This window comes from Eptatretus burgeri, chromosome 2, assembly GCF_056783735.1.
Source record: "Eptatretus burgeri isolate ZD-2024b chromosome 2, Ebu_testis_v1, whole genome shotgun sequence".
Classification (NCBI taxonomy): domain Eukaryota; kingdom Metazoa; phylum Chordata; class Myxini; order Myxiniformes; family Myxinidae; genus Eptatretus; species Eptatretus burgeri.
This window is the reverse complement of record NC_140962.1, coordinates 12,957,308-12,977,307: the sequence shown is the minus strand read 5'-3', so window position 1 is coordinate 12,977,307 and position 20,000 is coordinate 12,957,308. Positions and strand designations below refer to the sequence as shown.

Sequence of the window (20,000 nt, the reverse complement as noted above, 5' to 3'; positions counted from 1 at the left end):
GGGATGGATGGTGCGGAGGGGTACACTTCCTAATCTACCCTATCCATTTAACTGTTAAACTACCCCGGGGCTTCAACAAGCGCCTCTCGCTTAAACTATTGGTTCTAACAACCCAGATTCCCGTCGCCTGTGTTGGTGTCCCCACAATTTCGGGCCTCGCCCCCCAATTTTCTCTCCGTGCCCTCACACGGTCTCATGGCTGGGACACGTGGCCCCCTTTGGCAGGCACGACCCTCTGCCGAATCTCCCGCTATGGCACCCCCCGGGCACTACACTGCCTCCGAGCCTACCAGCTCCCTAACACCGGGGAGTGCCCCCCATGGCACCTCCCCTGAAACGCACACGTGGCAGGCTGGCTTCCCAGGCCCCTTTCCGAGGGTCACCCGTGCCCACAACACTGCCCACGCGGCTAATGGCGCCCCGGGCCCCCGCACCAAGCAGGCGCACCCGTGCCCACTACGCTATCCCGGCCCCCCATGGGCCCTTGGTCTACCACGGCCGACTAGCCTGGTGCCCGGGGTATCCACTCAGCGATACTCACTTTTCGCAGCCACGCTCCCAGCCCGTCAACAGGGCTCCTGCACCCCTCTAAATGGGTTTCGAGCCTACATTCACACCAACAACAAAACGACCTCCATTTTTCAATTTAACTGACCCCCTAACTCACTCTACACTGACCCCGGGGTCCCTTGGGCGGGAGTCACTCCTCCCCCCAATCACTCATCGCACCATGCATTCCCCATTCGCTCCATTCACACAGACCCGCTGGCCTCACTCACTCATCATGTACTCACCTCACAACTCTTCAACACACACACCGCTGAACTCTGCCATCCTCCTAACTACCTCCCCGAACTAACTCGTGCTCCCACGTCGTCCCTTAAACTACAGCACGTTCCTTTTAACACTACGTAGCTAAGCTACGTCCCCACTACACATTCACAAGTCTGTCACTGTCTCCAAATAAATCATTTTATTTCCCAACCTAAAGCTCACTAAATCCCTCTACCTAATCCATTCCACGGACTCCATGAGGACTTACCCCTGCCCCATGAAGTCGGTCTAACTAAGCTAACCCTTCCCCCTAACTAGTTTCCATCCTGTGCCCAGGTAAGGGGGTCTTTCACCCCTTACCCAGGAATCCTGTGCACCCGAAAGTGAGGCTTGCTTTTTTTTTTTTCATGCGCAGCACCAGCGCGGCAACTCGCGCACTTTGCACCTGCCCGTGACGTCATGCAGCTGCACGTGTTCCTCGTCCCTCCTTGGACGGTACCATCCGGCAGGGATACCCCTCCTGCCGGATTCCAACCCCACGTGCAGCCATGACGTCACCGTGCGCATAAAAAAACAAGCCCCACGTCTCGAGGGGTTCCCCACGCGAACACATGTGCTTTGCCCGTTGGAGCTTAACACACACGATCGCGTGGAGAACCCGTCCGGTCCAAATCCGAAATCCTGCCTAAACTTTGTCCGTCCGCGGGATCGGCAAATCCACCACGTGCGTTTCCGGACCGGGACTTCACTCTCGCAAGCGAGCACGTGGTGGCCTCGTGCGTTGCACAGCACGGACCTCGTGCTCCCTGCTGGGTGAACCCGGCACGGTGCGCAAAACATCTACAGCCGCTACTCGGCTTTCTTTCCTCTGTCGTCGTCGTCGCCATTCCACACACGCACACCTGCGTGTTACGACGCTCTCACTCCACACCATTACATTCACACCGGGAGACGCGGCTGCGTGCTCCCGCATGCCAACCGACATCTCCCTCACATACCGCTCTCTCACACACACGGTCTCCCTTGCACTCGGCCGTTCACTCACTCATGCCATCTCCCTCGCACACGTGGCTCCACGCACTCGCGGCCTTTCACTCACTCGTGGTTCCTCATCCACACACCGTGCCTCACTCACACACGCGGGGGCACTCAACCGCGGTGCCTCATCCACACTGGCCGTTTCATCCACACACACGGCCTCACTCACACACGGTGCCTCACCACACACGCGGGGGCACTCACCCGCGGTGCCTCATCCACACTGGCCGTTTCATCCACACACACGGCCTCTTCCACACACGGTGCCTCATCCACACACGGCGTGCTGGGAAGCACGTACTCTGGCACCATCGCCACCACACCACTCACACACGGGGTCGCTTCCACACACGGGGACGCACTCACGCCTTGCACCACACACACAGGGACAACCACACTGGGGATTCGTGTCCCCACAAGGGTCTCCGGGGCCTCTATACCCCCCAAGCTCTCCGTGCACCCGTTCGCAGCACTCCTCCCCCCGAACTCGCAAAGCACGACCGAACTCACCTGGTCGTGACTCGCCTCAAGGGGGCATACTCCCTCCCCTCGTTCCTGGAGGAGGCTTTCCCGCTGCTCGCACCGAGCCTCCACCCAGTCCACCAGCTCACCCTCATTATCCTCCACTACCTCCGTGTGTGTGTGTGTGCGTCACTTACTCCGTCTTCATCGTGTAGTCTTCCCTCTATCGTTTCCATCTCCCGTGTCTCTGCCAACTCAGTCACCTCTTCACCCTTGTCCTCCCTTGTCTCAACTATTATTTCCGTTGTCGTCACCTCGTGTCTCGTCTCGCACGTTTTGGTCTCCCCATTTAATTTTTCCCTTTCGGTCATCGTCACGACCCTCGCCCACCACGCCCCCCGAATTATTTTTTCACCCGCCTCCACCGCGGGCCTGTCAGCCGTTGCACCCCCACCCAGTTCGTTCGCTCCCACACGTGGAATCGCCATTTTTATCTCCCTGGTCACGGCCTTCATGCCCGCCTGCAGGCATCGGCCCATGTTCTGCGTCTCACCCCGCAGCTTTTTCATTTCTTCCTTCATGTGCTGTGTATTCGCATCCATCCTCGCTTTCATTTCGTTTATAAATTCATTTGCGTTTGTATCCATCTTTTCGATCAGTTCCGCATTCATTTTTGCCAGCATGGTGAATAGCTGGGCCAGGTCGGGTGCGCTTGGGTGAGCTGTTTCGGCAGGGGTTGGGGAAGGGTTTTGGTGGAGAGGGGGAGGGGAGGTGTCATACACCGCGGCCGCTGCCGCACCCATTTCGGGCTCTGGGTTCAGTTGGGCGAGTTCGTTTTCCTGTACAACCAACATTTCCTGCACGGGGATTTCATCCTGAGCCATGGATTCTACACATTCTACATCCATTTCTAATACCCCTGGCTCCTGCTCGCTTGAGACGCCATCTTGCTTCTCTCAAGGGGTTAATTTGAATCGCTCGTAATTTGGAGGGAATCGGGGGTCGCTTCTCTCACCCCTGGACCGATTCCCGTGAATTTAGCCGGAGACAGGAGAGCCCGTTTTCCCGTTCTCCGTTACCAGTGCCGTGAGGAGGGCGATGGGTTTGTATCGCACTACCTGACACCAGTGTCGCGGATTCGCGCCCGCCAGCGTGCTGACGGCCACGTAACTCGAATCGCGGCACGTCGCCCACCGGACGGACAATCCAGTCGTGACCCTCTCGGACTAACGCCGTATATATATATATATATATATATATATATATGTATGTATATATATATATGTATATATATATATATATATATATATATATATATACGTATATATATATATGTATATATATATATATATGTATATATATATATACGTATATATATATATATATGTATATATATATACGTATATATATATATATATATATATATATGTATATATATATATATACATATATGTGTATATATATGTGTATATATATATATGTGTATATATATATATATGTGTGTATATATATGTATATATATATAGATTAGCGATACCCGTGCACATGCACGGAATAGCAGTACAACATAGCTGGTAGCAGATGACAGACCGTACACGGGGAATGACAAAAATACTCATTGTGCAAAATGCAAGTTTAATTACTTTGGAACGCCAAGACTTCCCAAACATTGTCGGCATGTCCGCTAAGTGCCACAGCAATTTCATAGGGATCGTGTGATGGCGAGCCGAGTTTTTACTGTGCAAGCTTGGTATTATATAGAGATGGATATATATATATATATATATATATATATATATATATATATATATATATATATATATATATATATATATATATATATATATATATATACATACATATACACTATACAGTCATGCACCACTTAACGACGGAGTTACGTTCTGAGAAATGCTTCGTTAAGCGACGTCGTCGTGCGAACATCATTTTTATTTTTTTTCGTTTTCAAACATCGTACTTACACAAAACTAGACACCTAGGCTATATGGTGTAGCCTATTGCTCCTCAGATACAAACCTGTACAGCATGTTACTGTATGAATACTGTCGGCAATTGTAACACACATCCAAGAGAGACGGAAGACACGTTAGTTTTACCTTTGTGCTGTTCATGACGGCCATCAGTGTTGTTAGCAGCAGCTTACAATCTCCTCTTGCATCGATTATAGAAAGGTGAATAAATAGCGTTTGGATTTTATAAATACGTAATCATTGCATCAATGTTATTAACAAATGAAGAAATGAGCACCTGTCAGTTGTGTGATATATTTTCAGAACAGTGCGAATGTTTTAACATACAAAGCTTTACTAAAAAATGTGTTTTAATTTCTGCTGTAACAACAACTATTTATTTGTGGAATTCTTTAATCCAAAGGTAATTTACGAGCTCGAAGGTAAACGTGCAAAAAACGGGTCAAATAGGGTGAAAATCGGGGTGTTTTAGGATGTTAGGTCAACATTGGGTCAGTTTGAACGCTGATTTTCTTGAATCCCGATTTAGCGCGACCCCACTTTTTTTTACGATTACATTTTATGGACCTCAACAATCGTGTTATAACGGGGCCACACTGCAGTTGTTTATCATTATCAAGTATTATGTACTGTACATAATTGTATGTGCAAAACTGTACTTTTACATGATTGGCAGTGTGATGACATCACCAGGCGAAAGGAATTTTTCAGCTCCGTTATAATCTTATGGGACCACCGTTGTATATGCGGTCCATCATTAACCGAAATGTCGTAATGTGGCGCATGACTATATATGTGTCTGTATGTGTATGTGTATATATATATATATGTATATATATATATATATATATATATATATATATATATATATATATATATATATATATATATATATATATATATATATATATATATATATATATATATATATATATATTAGTGTTTTATTCATCACTTCCAACCTGGACTATCCCTTAACCTGTTTTGTACTTTTGTGCAAGGATGAGTTTTATTTATTTATTTTTTCCTCTCCTATCAACTGTGCCTTTTGGTCTGGATGAGAACTTAGCTTTGTCTTCATTTTGTTTGCAGAAAGTAATCTGAATACCTCAGCACACTGGCCCCCTCACCTGTCTGTCTCCCTTTCAGATTGTGATGCTGTCATCATGTCAAGCACAGCTTCATTGCCAATATTGGATCAGAAAAGAGTTCCCTTTGTCACAATTATCCCTGAAAAAGAAATATTGTATCTATTCAAATAACTTGATTAAAAGGCTCAGTTTTCCTCGTGGCTCTGTCGTGGATTTATGGCATAAAACAGTTTACCAGTGCAGATTGATCAAGCTAGCACATCATGGGTAGCCTTTTTGGGGTACTTGTCTTGGTGAACCTTTTTACATGACTGCCATCCATTATAAACAATTTAACGTGTTTTTAAATGCCAAATTTTAACCTTATTTTATTGCAGTACACTCCAAAGATGTAATTGAGTGCCCTATAGATGACGGTAGATCAACATAACCATTCCTCAAATACATGGCTAATTTGCACTTGATCCACATTGAAGGTATAGTTTTGGGTTAAATTGAACTGAGAGATTAAATTAAACAACTGCAGTGTGGCCCGTTATAACGTGATTGTTGAGGTCCTCTTGAGCTCCTGATCACTTACACAGCTTTTGTCCGTAGCCTGATGGAGTACTGCTCTCGCCTCTGGGCTGGTGCTCCTGCCTCCCACCTTTCCCGGCCTCACGCTGTCAAAACCAGAGCATTTAGGATCATCGGCATCTCCCGCAATGAAGCTGAGTCTTTGGACCTCTCACTCAATCACCGCAGGTTGGGCGATGGTCTTTCTGTCTTCTACCGACTCCTCTCCAGCCTTGCCCCCCTGCTCTCTGCGATTTGTCCCCACCACATTTCCACAGGGCGCTCAAGGTCCATCAACAACCCCCTTCTGGTAAAACTACCAAAATCACGAATCACTGCTCACCTTCACTCTTTCATTCCTCTTTTTTCCCACCTTTGGAATAAACTCCCTCACTATTCTTTCCCATTCTTCCCTCCAGGCTTTCAAAACAGCTGTTCACCACCACCTCTTATCTTCCCCCATCCAAATCCTCAATCTTTTCTACCCCCGATAATCCACCCAAGCCCACTTCCTTCAATTCCCCTGCTTTCCTTCCTGAAAGTCCCTGTAATGTCCATCTTCTCTTCCCCATGTTCCCCGTCCCATCCCCATCCCTCTCCCTTCCACAGATCTCCTTATGTGTCTGTTCCCCACTGTTTTGTCCCTCCCACTCCCGCCCCTCTTGTCTCATCCCCCCTTGCTGTGCGTTGTGTGTTCGCTCTCATACGAGCCTCGACAAGGTATACAAAAAAAAAAAAAACTGTTTGAGGCTGCCTGGAGAGACCAGTTGAGCTCATCAGCCATATAGTATACCTCTGACCGCATGTTTGATGAACCAGCTCCAAAGGTACTTGAGGCCACCCCGGCAGAGATCATGGTTTTGATCATGGAAGAAAAGACCATGGTTTTGGATTGGGGTTGATCTGAGATCATGGTGAACAGCTGTCTTGACCTGGAGGAAAGAACGAGATTCAAGACAATATGGAAGTTGGTTTTTCCAGTGGAAACAGAGGAACAAACAAAAGCAATGAGAGACTAGAACTGCCACTTTATAACTGCTGGCAGTGATGACCGGGTACCCAGTCCGTCCGCCTTTGATACAACATGGGACTTTCTGCAGATGACAGTCGCAAAGTTTCGCATTGAAAGGATAAGCGGTGCCAGAGAAAACATTATTTAATGGTGATACAAACACAGGCATGCTTCGAGAGGGCGCGGAACAGACGAGTTACGAACCGGGCAGCACAAAGCATTCAATTTCCTTATTACTGGCGAACAGATTCAAATAATTAAATAATTCTGGCTGCCAAACCATGTGACCGATCAGGTTGAAATTTTAAACTTTTGTTTCGCATGTCGGCTAAATTACAAATCTGAAGTTTCGTATATATAGAAGCAGCGGTTCCAGAGTAAACATTAATTAATATTTATCCTTCAATCCAAGATGGCGGCCCAACCATGTGACTTGTGACGTCATAATTTTCACCACGTATGCAAACACGATCGCAGACGATAACTGCAAATTTTCGCTTCGCTAGGTTAAGCAGTTCCAAAGAAAACATTATTTAATATTTTTCTTAAAACCAACATGGCTGCCAAACCCTGGGCCCGATCCCGTTGAAATTTCAAACCCTCATTCCGCATGAGCGTTCCACCATAATGTTGATGTTTCACATTTATTGATGCAGTAGTTCCAGAGTAAACATTAATTAATATTTTTCCTTCAATCCAATATGGCTGCCAAACGTTGCGTCGTACCTCAAAAGGGGGTGAGAACTTTGTATTCGTCATGGAGAGGCGGTCATAGTGGTCGAGTTTCGCCTGGATCTGTTCTGCCGTTTCAGAGAAAAAGACGTTTGAAGATATTGTTTTTCAATCCAAGATGGCTGACGAACCATGTGACCTATGACATCAGAAATTTACATTCTGCTTCCAACTGGGTATTGGAACACGTTTGTGAAGTTTCGTGTTAATCGGTAAAGGTGCGTTTTTCTATCCAAGATGGCCGCCAAACCATGTGACGTGTGATGTCATAATTTTTACCATGCGTGCATACACGATGGTAGATGATAATTACAAATTTTCGATTCGTTTGATTCAGCGGTTCCAGAGAAAACATTATTTAATATTTTTCTTAAATCCAAGATGGCGGCCAAACCGTCTAACGTATCAATTCGAAATTAACAAACTTATATCGCCTACGTGTCCCGAATATAGTTCTGAAATCTCCCCTTCATCCGACCAGCGCTTCTGGAGAAGATGTTTGAAGGTTTTAGGGTTTTTTCAAGATGGCCGCCGAACCATGTGACCGATCAAGAACAAATTAACAAACTTGAGAAAGGACCTCATGGGGAATATGTGTGAAGTTTCGTCTTCATCTCTCTTGCCCTTCTGGAGAAGAAGATTTTTAAAATTTATTCATTTTCAATCCAAGATGGCTGCCGAACCTTGTGACCTATGATATCATAAATTTAAATTCTGCTTTCCATCGTCGACCCGAACAAGTGTGTCGATTTTCGTGTAAATCGGATAAAGTCTATTTTTCTATCCAAGATGGCCGCCAAACCATGTGACTTCTGAGGTAAAAATTTTTTACCATGTATGCAGACTTGAGCGAGGAAGGCACTTGCAAATTTTCGCTTTGATGGCTTATGAAATACCAGAGAAAACATTATTTAATATTTTTCTTAAATCCAACATGGCGGCCAAACCATGTGACCTATCACTTTGAAATTAACAAACTTGCATCGCATACATGTCACGAATATAGTTCTGAAATCTCGCCTTCATTGGACCAGCGCTTCTGGAGAAGAAGATGTTTGAAGGTTTTAGGGTTTTTTTCAAGATGGCTGCCAAACCATGTGACGTATCAACAACAAATTAACAAACTTGAAAGAGGACGTCAGGGAGAATGTGCGTGTAAAGTTTTGCCTCAATCTGCACAGCCATTCTGGAGAAGAAGATTTTTTTTTAAAAAACACTAAAAAACAAGATGGCGGCCGAATTACGTCACCGATGACGTCAAAATATTTTTTTTCTACGATGAATTTTTGTGTAGATGATGCTCAAGAAATTTCAAATTTTTGCCATGTGGCGTTCTACTTGACGAATTTTTACTGGGATACCTCTTCACTGATGACGTCACGAAAAATCACACGTATTCCCGAGAGGGAGCTTGTTCAAATGTATCAAGCGAAATTTTTTTACCCTAGAAGGTTTCCGAGATACAGAGGTCCAAAGTTTATCTTTTTTCAAGATGGCGCCCGTACCACGTGACCTATGACGTCATAATTATCAATTATGTATGCTATCAAAAAAGATACATATTTGGTGAAAATTGTGTCGATTGGTCTTACCATTTCTGAGAAAATGGCATTTTAAGCGAAAAAAATTGGAAATTTTGCAAATTTACGGCGGAAGAAAAATAATAATAAACAGAAGAAAAACAATAGGTTATCCAGTCCATTTGACTGGATACCCTAATTGCAGGCCCTTGCCAGGACTTGTTTTGTGTGGAAACTAAAAGGTAAGGATGTACTCAATGAAAGGTCGTTGATAACAAATGAAAGGTTTCGTTGTAAATGTATGAAGATCAAAGGTCTGAAAAGTTCGAAAGGTTAAGGGTGTAATTTATGGTCTGAAAGGTGTGAGGGTTTTTCGGGTTTTAAAGGGACATGAGGGGTCTTAAAGGGGAAACCAAACTCAAAAAAAAAAAACTTCTGAAAGATATTGGGAATCATGAATCACGGTCCAATTTGAAATCTTTTTGCCAATCAGTGTCAAGGCCCAAGTGTCGATTTTCAATTTCCCCAGTGACATCAAACTCTGAAGCCGTATTGATTTGCACAACGGCTTTACATTGAGAAAGAGCGCAGATTGAGCTCGGATTCAGGTACTGATTTCACAGTCGTTAACACTGATTCTCAGAATGTTGAAAGTGATCAGTGGGATGTTGAAGAAACTAGTGGAGACAAAATTAGTGATGGACATGGGGGAACGATGGAGTCGAATCATTTCACGCCTTGTACGTGCGATTAAAGGAAGAAGGCAGAAGTGTTCGTGAAGATGAAAACGCCGAACACATGATCACTTCAGCTTGGTAGGGTTTGATTTTTTTTTTCCAATCAATTGACAGTTTATAAGGGAGAGATTTTATATTGATTGATAAATTGGTTTATATATGACTTGAGCAGAAATACCTGCCATTGCCTGACAGCTGGGATACCATGGACAAAATTGGCGACGAATGCTTTGGTTTCATACTGTCGCAAAGCGAACCATTGTTGAATGAATGACATTATTGTCATTATTGAATGACATTGTTGAAAGCAAAACATTGTTTGAAAGCAAAACTATTGTTGAATGACAGCCGTCGCAGGCTGTCCCGGTGACTGGTACGTAACGGAACTGTCAGGTTTCGTCCTTTTCCTGGACACCATTTGTGTTTGAAAGTTCATTCTAAAGTTTGGACAGATGTTTTCTGGCTTTCCAGTAAGGAGACACTTGTTGCAGACTTTTTGGAATGCACAGTGATTGCCTTCAAGGAAGGCATGTTGTTTCACAGCAACTGTCTCATCACAGGATCCAGTGTACCATGGGCAGGAATAAGTGCAGCAGAGTCGAAGATGAGATGGGATGAATCTGTGCACGTGAGAGGTGAGGGGGAGAGAGGGAGGGAGAGAGAAAGGGGTGAGAGGATGGAGGGAGAGAGGGATGGGGGAGGGTGAGAGAGGAGGTGGGAGAGAGAGGCGGTGGGAGAGAGAGAGGGGGGAAGAGAGAGAGGAAGAGAGAAGAGAAGGGGTGAGAGGAGGGGGAGGGAGAGGAAGAGGTAGAGGGGGAGAGAGAGAGAAAGAGGGGAGGAGAGAGAGAGAGGGAGGGGTGAGAGAGCAAGGGGGTGAGAGAGCAAGGGGTGAGAGAGCAAGGGGGTGAGAGAGCAAGGGGGGAGAAAGTGAGGATGGGAGGGAGAGAGAGGGGGTGAGAGAGAGAGAGAGAGGAGGAGAGAGGGGTGAGAGAGCAGGGGGTGGAGAGTGCAAGGGGGTGAGAAAGTGAGGGAGGGAGAAAGGGAGGGTGGGAGGGAGAAAGTGAGGGAGGGAGAAAGTGAGGGAGGGAGGGAGAAAGGGAGGGTGGGAGGGAGAAAGGGAGGGTGGGAGGGAGAAAGGGAGGGTGGGAGGGAGAAAGTGAGGGAGGGAGAAAGGGAGGGTGGGAGGGAGAAAGGGAGGGTGGGAGGGAGAAAGGGAGGGTGGGAGGGAGAAAGTGAGGGAGGGAGAAAGGGAGGGTGGGAGGGAGAAAGGGAGGGTGGGAGGGAGAAAGTGAAGGAGGGTGGGAGGGAGAGGGGAAGGGGAGGGTGAGAGAGGGGGATGGGAGAGAGAGTGGAAGGGGTGGGTGAGAGGGATGAGGGGTGGGAGAGAGAGGGGTGAGGGAGAGAGAGGGGTGAGGGAGAGAGAGGAGGGTGAGTGGGGGAGGGAGAGAGAGGGAGGGGCAGATAGGAAAGAGGAGGGTGGGAGAGAGAGAGTGGGGGTGGGAGAGAGAGGGGTGAGGGAGAGAGAGGGGTGAGGGAGAGAGAGGAGGGTGAGTGGGGGAGGGAGAGAGAGGGAGGGGCAGATAGGAAAGAGGAGGGTGGGAGAGAGAGAGTGGGGGGTGGGAGGGAGTGAGAGAGAGGGGAGAAGGGTGGAGAGAGGGAGGGGGAGAGAGAGAGGAAAGAAGGGTGAGAGAGCAGGGGCTGGGGAGGGAGTGGGGGAGGGTGAGGGAGAGGGAGAGAGAGATGAGAGAGAGGGGTAGGGGTGGGTGAGAGGGATGAGGGGTGGAGAGAGGGAGAGAGAGGTGATAAGAGGGGAGGGGCGGATGGGCGGATGGGAAAGAGGACGGTGGGAGAGGGAGTGGGGGAGGAGGAGAGAGTGGGGGAGGGAGGGAGGGAGGGAGAGAGAGGGAGGGGCAGATGGGAAAGAGGAGAGGGGGAGGAAGAGAGAGGTGATAAGAGGGGGAGGGAGACAGGAGGAGGGTGGGAGAGAGAGAGGAGAGGGAGACAGAGGAGGAGGGTGAGTGGGGAGGGAGGGGTGAGAGGAGGAAGGGGCGGATGGGAAAGAGGACGGTGGGAGAGAGGGAGGGAGAGGGAGTGGGGGAGGAGGAGAGAGTGGGGGTGGAAAAGGGGGTGAGAGGGAGAGAGAGAGGGGGGTGAGGGAGAGAGAAGGGAGGGAGAGAGAAGGGGGTGAGAGGAAGATGGGAGAGAGAGGGAAGGGTGGATGGGAAACGAGGGAGGGGGAGAGAGTGGGGTGGGAGGGAGTGAGAGAGGGGAGAGGAGGTGAGAGAGGAGAGGGTGGAGAGAGCAAGGGGGAGAGGAGAGGGGGAGGGAGTGAGAGAGGGGGAGAGGAGGTGAGAGAGCAGAGGGTGGAGAGAGCAGGGGGGCAGAGAGTGAGGGAAAGAGGAGAGGGGTGAGAGAGAGAGGGTGAGGGAAGGAGGTGAGAGAGCAGTGGGGGGAGAGAGGAGAGGGGGTGAGAGAGAGCAGGGGGTAGAGAGTGAGAGAGAGGGGGTGAGGGAAGGAGGTGAGAGGGGGTGAGGGAAGGAGGTGAGAGCAGTGGGGGAGAGAGAGGAGAGGTGGGTGAGAGAGAGCAGGGGGTAGAGAGTGAGGGAAAGAGAGTGGGTGGGCGAGAGAGAGGGCTGAGGGGTTGGAGAGAGAGGGGGAGAGTGAGAGAGAGTGAGGAGGGGAGTAAGAGAGAGGGGTGAGGGAAGGAGGAGAGGGTGAGAGGGGAGGGAGAAGAGAGGGGGTGAGAGAGCAGGGGGGGGAAGGGATGAAAGAGAGAGGGGGATGGGAGAGAGGAGGTGAGTGAGAGAGAGGAGGAGGGTGAGTGGGGGAGGGAGGGGTGAGGAGGTCGGGAGAGAGAGGGAGGGGCGGATGGGAAAGAGGAGGGAGGGAGAGTGGGGGGTGGGAGGGAGTGAGAGAGGAGGAGAGGGGAGAGAGCAGAGGGTGGGGAGAAAGGGAGGGTGGGAGGGAGAGAGAGAGAGAGAGAGGAGAGAAGGGTGAGAGAGCAGGGGCAGGGGAGAGAGTGGGGGAGGGTGAGGGGTGCAAGGGACGAGGGATGGAGAGAGAGGGGGATGGGAGAGAGAGGTGGAGAGTGAGAGAGAGGGGGTGAGGGAGAGAGAGAGGTGATAAGAGGGGGAGGGAGACAGGAGGAGGGTGGGAGAGACAGAAGAGGAGGGTGAGTGGGGGAGGGAGGGGTGAGAGGAGGAAGGGAGAGAAAGGGAGGGGCGGATGGGGAAAGAGGACGGTGGGAGAGGGGGAGGGAGAGAGAGTGGGGGAGGAAGAGAGAGGGGTCAGAAGGGGGAGGGAGAGAGGGGGGGGGGAAAGAGAAGACAGAGAGGGGTGGGAGAGAGGGGGGAGGAAAAGAGAGGAGAGAGGGGGGAGGGGGAGAGGGGTGAGGAGTGGGAGAGAGGGGAGGTGAGGGAGAGAGGGGGGCAGGTGTGGGTGAGAGGGGCGAGAGGAGGTAGGGAGGGGAAGAGAGAGGTTGTAAGAGGGGTGAGTGAGAGAGGAGGGAGGGAAAGAGAAGATAGAGAGGGGTGTGAGAGAGAGGATGGTTGAGAGAGGAGTGAGGGAGAGAGAGGGGTGAGGGAGAGAGAGGGGTGAGGAGTGGGAGAGAGAGGGAGGTGAGGGAGAGAGGGGGCAGGTGTGAGTGAGAGGGGTGAGGGGTGGGAGAGAGGAGGTAGGGAGGGGAAGAGAGGAGTGGAGTGAGGGGAGGTGAGGGAGAGTGGAGGGAAGGTGTGGGTGAGAGGGGTGAGGGGTGGGAGAGAGGAGGTAGGGAGGGGAAGAGAGAGGTTGTAAGAGGGGGGAGGGAGACAGGAGGAGGGTGAGAGGAGGTTGGGAGAGAAGGGGGTGAGAGGAGGAAGGGAGAGAGAGGGTTGGGCAGATGGGAAAGAGGAGAGGGGGAGGAAGAGAGAGGTGATAGGGGGAGGGATACAGGAGGAGGGTGGGAGAGAGAGAGAGAGAGAGAGGGAGACAGAGGAGGAGGAGGGTGAGTGAGGAAAGGAGGGGTGAGAGAAGGGCGGATGGGAAAGGGAGAGGAAGTGGGGGGAGGAGGAGAGAGTGGGGGGTGGGAGGAGGAAGGGAGAGAGAGGGTTGGGCAGATGGGAAAGAGGAGAGGGGGAGGAAGAGAGAGGTGATAAGAGGGGGAGGGATACAGGAGGAGGGTGGGAGAGAGAGAGAGAGGGAGAGGGAGACAGAGGAGGAGGAGGGTGAGTGAGGGAAGGAGGGGGTGAGAGAAGGGCGGATGGGAAAGGGGGGAGGGAGAGGAAGTGGGGGGAGGAGGAGAGAGTGGGGGATGGGAGAGAAGGGGGTGAGAGGAGGAAGGGAGAGAGAGGGTTGGGCAGATGGGAAAGAGGAGAGGGGGAGGAAGAGAGAGGTGATAAGAAGGGGGAGGGATACAGGAGGAGGGTGGGAGAGAGAGAGAGAGAGGAGAGGGAGACAGAGGAGGAGGAGGGTGAGTGAGGGAAGGAGGGGTGAGAGAAGGGAGGGAGGGAGGGAGGATGGGAAAGGGGAGGGAGAGGAAGTGGGGGGAGGAGGAGAGAGTGGGATGGGAAAGAGGAGGGAGGGAGAGAGAGTGGGGGGTGGGAGGGCGTGAGAGAGAAGGAGGAGAGAGAGGGGGTGAGAGAGCAGAGGGTGGAGGAGAGAGCAAGGGGGGAGAGAGGAGAGAGGGGTGAGAGAGAGCAGGGGGTAAGAGAGTGAGGGAAAGAGAGTGGGTGGGGGAGAGAGAGACGGGGTTAGAGAGTGAGGAGGTGAGTGAGGGAAGGAGGAGCAAGGTGAGGGTGAGAGGGGTGAGAGAGCAGAGGTTGGAGAGAGCAAGGGGGGAGAGAGGAGAGGGGGTGAGAGAGAGCAGGGGGTAGAGAGTGAGGGAAAGAGGAGAGGGGTGAGGGAAGCAGGAGAGAGCAGAGAGAGGAGAGGGGGGTGAGAGAGCAGGGGGGTAGAGAGTGAGAGAGGAGTGAGGGAAGGAGGTGAGTGCAGGGGGGTAGAGAGTGAGGGAAAGAGAGTGGGTGGGGGAGAGAGAGGGATGAGGGGTGAGTGAGAGAGAGTGAGGAGGTGAGTGAGAGAGAGGGGTGAGGGAAGGAGGAGAGGGTGAGAGGGGAGAGAGAGAAGAGAGAGAGGGAGAGAGGGGTGAGGGAAGGAGGACAGAGGAGAGGAGGGAGGAGAGAGAGGGATGGGGGAGGGTGAGAGAGGAGGTTAGTGAGAGAGAGGGGTGAGGGGGAGAGAGGAGGAGGATGAGTGGGAGGGAGGGGTGAGGAGGTAGGGTGAGAGAAGGGAGAGAGAGGGAGTGGTGGATGGAAAAGAGGATGGTGGGAGAGGGGAGGGAGAGAGAGAGGAGTGAGACGAGGGAGTGAAAGAGAAGAGAGTGGGTGTGAGAGAGAGGGGTGAGTGAGAGGAGGTAGAGAGGTGGGAAGAAGGGTGAGGGAGAGAGAGGGGATGGGAGCGAGAGTGAGGAGGTGAGTGAGAGAGTGGGGATGAGTGAGAGAGAGAGGGTGAGGGAAGGAGGAGAGAGAGGGAGAGGGGGAGGAGAGAGAGGGAGGGTGAGGGGAGAGAGAGGGAGGGTGAGGGGAGAGAGAGGAGAGGGGGTGAGAGCAGGGGGTGAGAGAGCAGAGGGTGGAGAGAGCAAGGGAGAAAGTGAGGGTGGGAGAGAGAGGGAGGGAGAGAGGAGAGAAGGGTGAGAGAGCAGGGGAGAGAGTGGGGGGTGTGAGGGAGAGTGAGGGGGTGGGAGAGAGGAGGTGAGGGAGAGAGAGGAGAGGGGGTGAGAGCAGGGGTGAGAGAGCAGAGGGTGGAGAGAGCAAGGGAGAAAGTGAGGGTGGGAGAGAGAGGGAGGGTGAGAGGGGAGGGAGAGAGGAGAGAAGGGTGAGAGAGCAGGGAGAGAGTGGGGGGTGTGAGGGAGAGTGAGGGGGTGGGAGAGAGGAGGTGAGGGAGAGAGAGGGGTAGGGGTGTGTAAAAGGGATGAGGGTGGAGAGAGAGGGATGGGAGAGAGGGGTGAGGGAGAGAGAGAGGTGATAAGAGGGGGAGGGAGACAGAGGGAGAAGGGTGAGTGGGGGAGGGAGGGGTGAGAGGAGGAAGGGAGAGAGAGGGAGGGGTGGATGGGAAAGAGGACAGTGGGAGAGGTGGGAGGGAGAGAGAGTGGGGGAGGAGGAGAGAGTGGGGCGTGGGAGGGAGAGAGAGTAGGGGAGGAGGAGAGAGTGGGGGGTGGGAGAGTGGGGAAGGAAGAGAGAGAAGGGGGAGGGACAGAGGAGAGGGAGAGAGGGACGGGTAGAGAGAGCAGGGGGGTGAGAGAGAGGGGTGAGGGAGAGAGGGGTGAGGAGAGAGAGCAGGGAGGTAGAGAGTGGCTGGGGGAGAGAGAGAGGGGTGAGGGATGAGGGGTGGAAGAGAGAGGGGTGAGGGAAGGAGGAGAGGGTGAGAGCAGGGGGAGCAAGAGAGTGGGGGAGGGTGAGGGGTGAAAGAGAGAGGGGGATGGGAGAGAGAGGAGTGGGAGAGGGAGAGAGAGGAGGTGAGTGAGTGAGAGAGAGGAGGAGGATGAGTGGGGGAGGGAGAGAAGGGAGAGAGAGGGAGGGGCGGATTGGAAAGAAGAGGGGGGAGAGAGAGTGGGGGAGGGAGAGAGGGGAGGAGGGTGAGAGGAAGGAGTGAAAGATAAGAGAGAGAGGGGAATGAGGGAGACAGGAGGATGGTGAGAGGAGCTCGGGAGGGGAAGAGAGAGAGGGTCGGATGGGAAAGAGGAGAGGGGGTAGGAAGAGAGAGATGTGAGAGGAGAGGCGGTGGGTGTGGGTGAGGGAGAGAGGGGGTGGGTGTGGGTGAGAGGGGTGAGGGTGAGTGGGAGAGGAGGTAGGGAGGGAAGAGAGAGGTTGTAAGAGGGGAGAGGGAGACTGGAGGGAGGAGGGAGGGAGGGAGGGAGGGAGAGAGAGGGAGGAAGGAGGATGGGAAAGAGGAGGGTGGGGGGAGGGAGAGAGAGTGGGGTGGGAGGGAGAGAAGGGTAAGAAGGGGGAGGGAGGGTGAGAGGAGGGAGTGAAAGAAGAAAGGGGTGGGAGAGAGGGGGTGAGTGAGAGGGGTGAGGGGTGTGAGAGAGAGGTGTGGGAGAGAGAGGGATGAGGTGTGGGAGAGAGAGGGGTTGAGGGAGAGAGGGGGAAGAGAGAGGTTGTAAGACGGGGAGGGAGACCACAGGAGGAGGGTGAGTGGGGGAGGGAGGGTTGAGAGGAGGGAGAGAGGGAGGGGCAGATGGGAAAGAGGAGAGGGGAGGTAGAGGGAGGAGGAGGAAGTGAGAGTGGGAGGGAGAGAGGGAGGTGTGAGAGAGAGGAGGGAGTGAAAGAGAAGAGAGAGGAGGTTGAGAGAGAGGGGATGAGGGAGAGAGAGAAGGTGAGGGTGAGAGGAGTGGCAGAGGGGGTGGGAGAGAGAGAGGGGGTGGGAGAGAGGGAGGGGGTGGGGGGGTGGGAGAGAGGGAGGGGGTGGGAGAGAGGGAGGGGGTGGGAGAGAGAGAGGTTGATGAAGAGAGAGTGAGGGAGAGAGGAGTGACAGAGAGGGTGAGAGAGAAAGAGAGGGGGTGAGGGAGAGAGGAGGTGAGGGCTAGGGGTGAGGGAGAGGGGTAGGGGGTGGATGAGAGTGAGGGAGAGAGAGGGGTGAGGGAGAGGAGGAGAGAGAGGAGGGGTGAGAGGAGGGAGGCAGAAGAGGTCGGGAGGGGAAGAGAGAGGTGGAAAGAGGGGGAGGGAGAGAGAGGGGGAGGGAGACAGGAGGAGGGTGGGAGAGAGAAAGAGGGGAGGGAGACAGAGGGAGGTGGGAGGGGTGAGAGGATGTAGGGAGAGAGAAGGGGTGAGAGGAGGAAGGGAGAGAGAAGGGGGTGAGAGGAGGAAGGGAAAGAGGGGGGTGAGGGGAGGGAGAGAGGGAGTGGGGGGAGGGAGGGAGTGGGGGGGGGAGGGAGAGAGTCGGGGTGGGAGGGTCAGAGGGGGGAGGGAGGAGAGAGAGAGGAGGGAAGGGTGAGAGAGGAGGGAAGGGTGAGAGAGAGGAGGGGTGAGAGAGGAGGGAGGGGTGAGAGAGAGGAGGGAGGGAGTGAGAGAGAGTAGAGAGGAGGGAGTGAAAGAGAAGAGAGAGGAGGGTGAGAGGAGAGGGAGGGGTGAGTGAGGGGAATGAGAAAGGGAGAAGGTTTCTGTGGAAGAAATCCCAAACTGAGTTAACATCGGGCAGTCCAGCGGAGAGATTGGAGACAGACCATTCCTTCATCCAAAACCATGATCTTTGTCCCTGACAACAAATTCAACTTGATCTCTTGACTCCTTGTTTTGGCAATGTACTTTTTTTTAATTGTTGAAACGATGCTAAAAATGAATGACTGCTTTAAACTCTGAGATAGAAATTGGTTTTCCAAGTTATGACATTATCCCCAGGCTTCTTGAAATAAACGGAGTGGGGTCCATTGCAATCTGCTGTCTGTCTGTCTGTCACGCTGTCTCCTCCTGAAGGTGGGGCAGAAATCCCCCAAACGTGGTTGTTATGATCACCACATTGCAAGGTGTGAGCAGAAACATTTTGGTTCGAATCCATCAAATTCAAATGACAAAAAGTCAAAGGTTTTAATCTCGACCAAAAAAAAAAATGCAATTACGGGCACATTTTAAAATGAAACTTTGTCTCTGAAATCAACATTGGTGAAAGCACCCTCAGTTCATACCCATTGTGGTTGGGACTGAATCATGGGTCAAAACAGAAATTAACTCAAAATTGGATGTTGGGTCATTGCTCGTAGAACTTTGACATCTTTCAAAATTGCTTTGGATGGTGTGCCACTGACTTCCCTCTCGTTTCAATTTTGTAATCCCTCCTGTTTAGCTACAATACGAGACCGTGGCATCATGGTTAGAACATCTGCTCCGAGTCTGATGTCAGTGGTTCAAACCAGACTCTAAGTCGAAACAAAAGTACATGCTACTTTCTTGTATGTGCTCCTTCCTTGTTGCGTGACAACACTGCGCATTAAAAAGGATAGTGCAGGGACAAAACACTGGGAAGGCAATGGCAAACTACCCAGTATAACCCTTGCCACGAAACTGCTTTGGCAGCACGAACCCTCTAAATAGTACGGTACATCAAATCATTATGCTGTAAGGGTCTCTGACTTCAGTTATTTAATGGTATTGTGTTCAAGCCCCTGTTTTATCGTTGAATTTGCACCAGGCGGTTTGACTCGCCTGTCATCCTTCTGAGGTCAGCAAAATGAGTCCAAGCTGAGTGGAAACAGGGCACCGCATCAGCGGCACCGCCACGCAGCCACAAGTTGCACATGACTAAATACATGAAAATTATGCTGCAACAAGTCATGTTCTTGAATTAATCCAAAAGAGTTTTAACTTTAGTTTGTGGAGAAACATCCTTGCCTTAAATTGTTGAATCACAGCAAATTTTAGATGAGAAGAAAAAAAACCTTTAATTTGCTGAAAATGTAACATGGAGCTAATATATATATATATATATATATATATATATATATATATATATATATATATATATATATATATATATATATATATATATATATATATATATATATATATATATCTTATTCAAAAGGTGGTGAAAAACAGATTACCTGTAAAAAGACATCTGCAGAACCAAACCATACAATGCTTCGATTTACAAGTAACAGGTAAATCATAAATGAATCTTCTTGTAGGATTGTGGTTAATCACAGCTTTGGATCAAATTTTAGGGAAACATACTATTACACCCCATCCTCAACTAAAATCCACACCCAGCATATGCAACCATCTCCCCCAGTTGATACAACTCAATTAATTCACCTCTTTAAGACATCGAGGCAATAAAAGTTGGACTTCTAATCCAATTGTCATTTGGAGTAGGGCATCAAGATCGAGCAGGGAATTGAACGTGAAACCATCATTTATCCTGAATGGCAGGAAGTGTTGGGGTCGAGCAATGAGGGAGACGGACTGCAGGGATGCAATGCATTTTGAGCAACTTTTATTTATTTATTTATTTTACAACTAATTTGAAGCTGAAATACAATGCTAAGGATTTGGACAAAGCATTTTTGCTTTACATAAGCCAAAATTAGCTTGTCACACCTTAAAGGAAGTTGAAACAAGTCA

At 50.8% G+C, this 20,000-nt stretch overlaps 2 protein-coding genes across 11 annotated transcripts in view; one reads left to right on the top strand and one right to left on the bottom strand.

Moving 5' to 3' along the window:
• Positions 1-20,000, top strand: part of NOP53 (NOP53 ribosome biogenesis factor) — a 91,932-nt gene that overhangs the window by 31,922 nt on the left and 40,010 nt on the right. Inside the window, exons 13-14 of one of the 5 annotated variants that reach the window (XM_085863281.1) lie at positions 5,954-6,221; positions 6,331-6,420. The exons of 2 other annotated variants lie outside the window; for them this stretch is intronic. In XM_085863281.1, coding sequence (XP_085719407.1) covers positions 5,954-6,221; positions 6,331-6,405 — 343 coding nt within the window. In that variant the 3' untranslated portion in view covers positions 6,406-6,420. Of the gene's footprint in view, positions 1-5,414; positions 5,551-5,953; positions 7,031-20,000 lie in introns of those variants that run through there. 2 more of the 5 variants (XM_085863276.1, XM_085863309.1) reach the window with 2 other exon arrangements.
• Positions 19,851-20,000, bottom strand: part of SYVN1 (synoviolin 1) — a 105,950-nt gene continuing 105,800 nt past the window's right edge. For all 6 annotated transcript variants that reach the window (XM_085863356.1, XM_085863327.1, XM_085863338.1 and 3 more), the window contains one exon: positions 19,851-20,000. This exon is cut by the window's right edge and continues 759 nt beyond it. The gene's annotated coding sequence lies outside the window, so the exon portion shown is untranslated.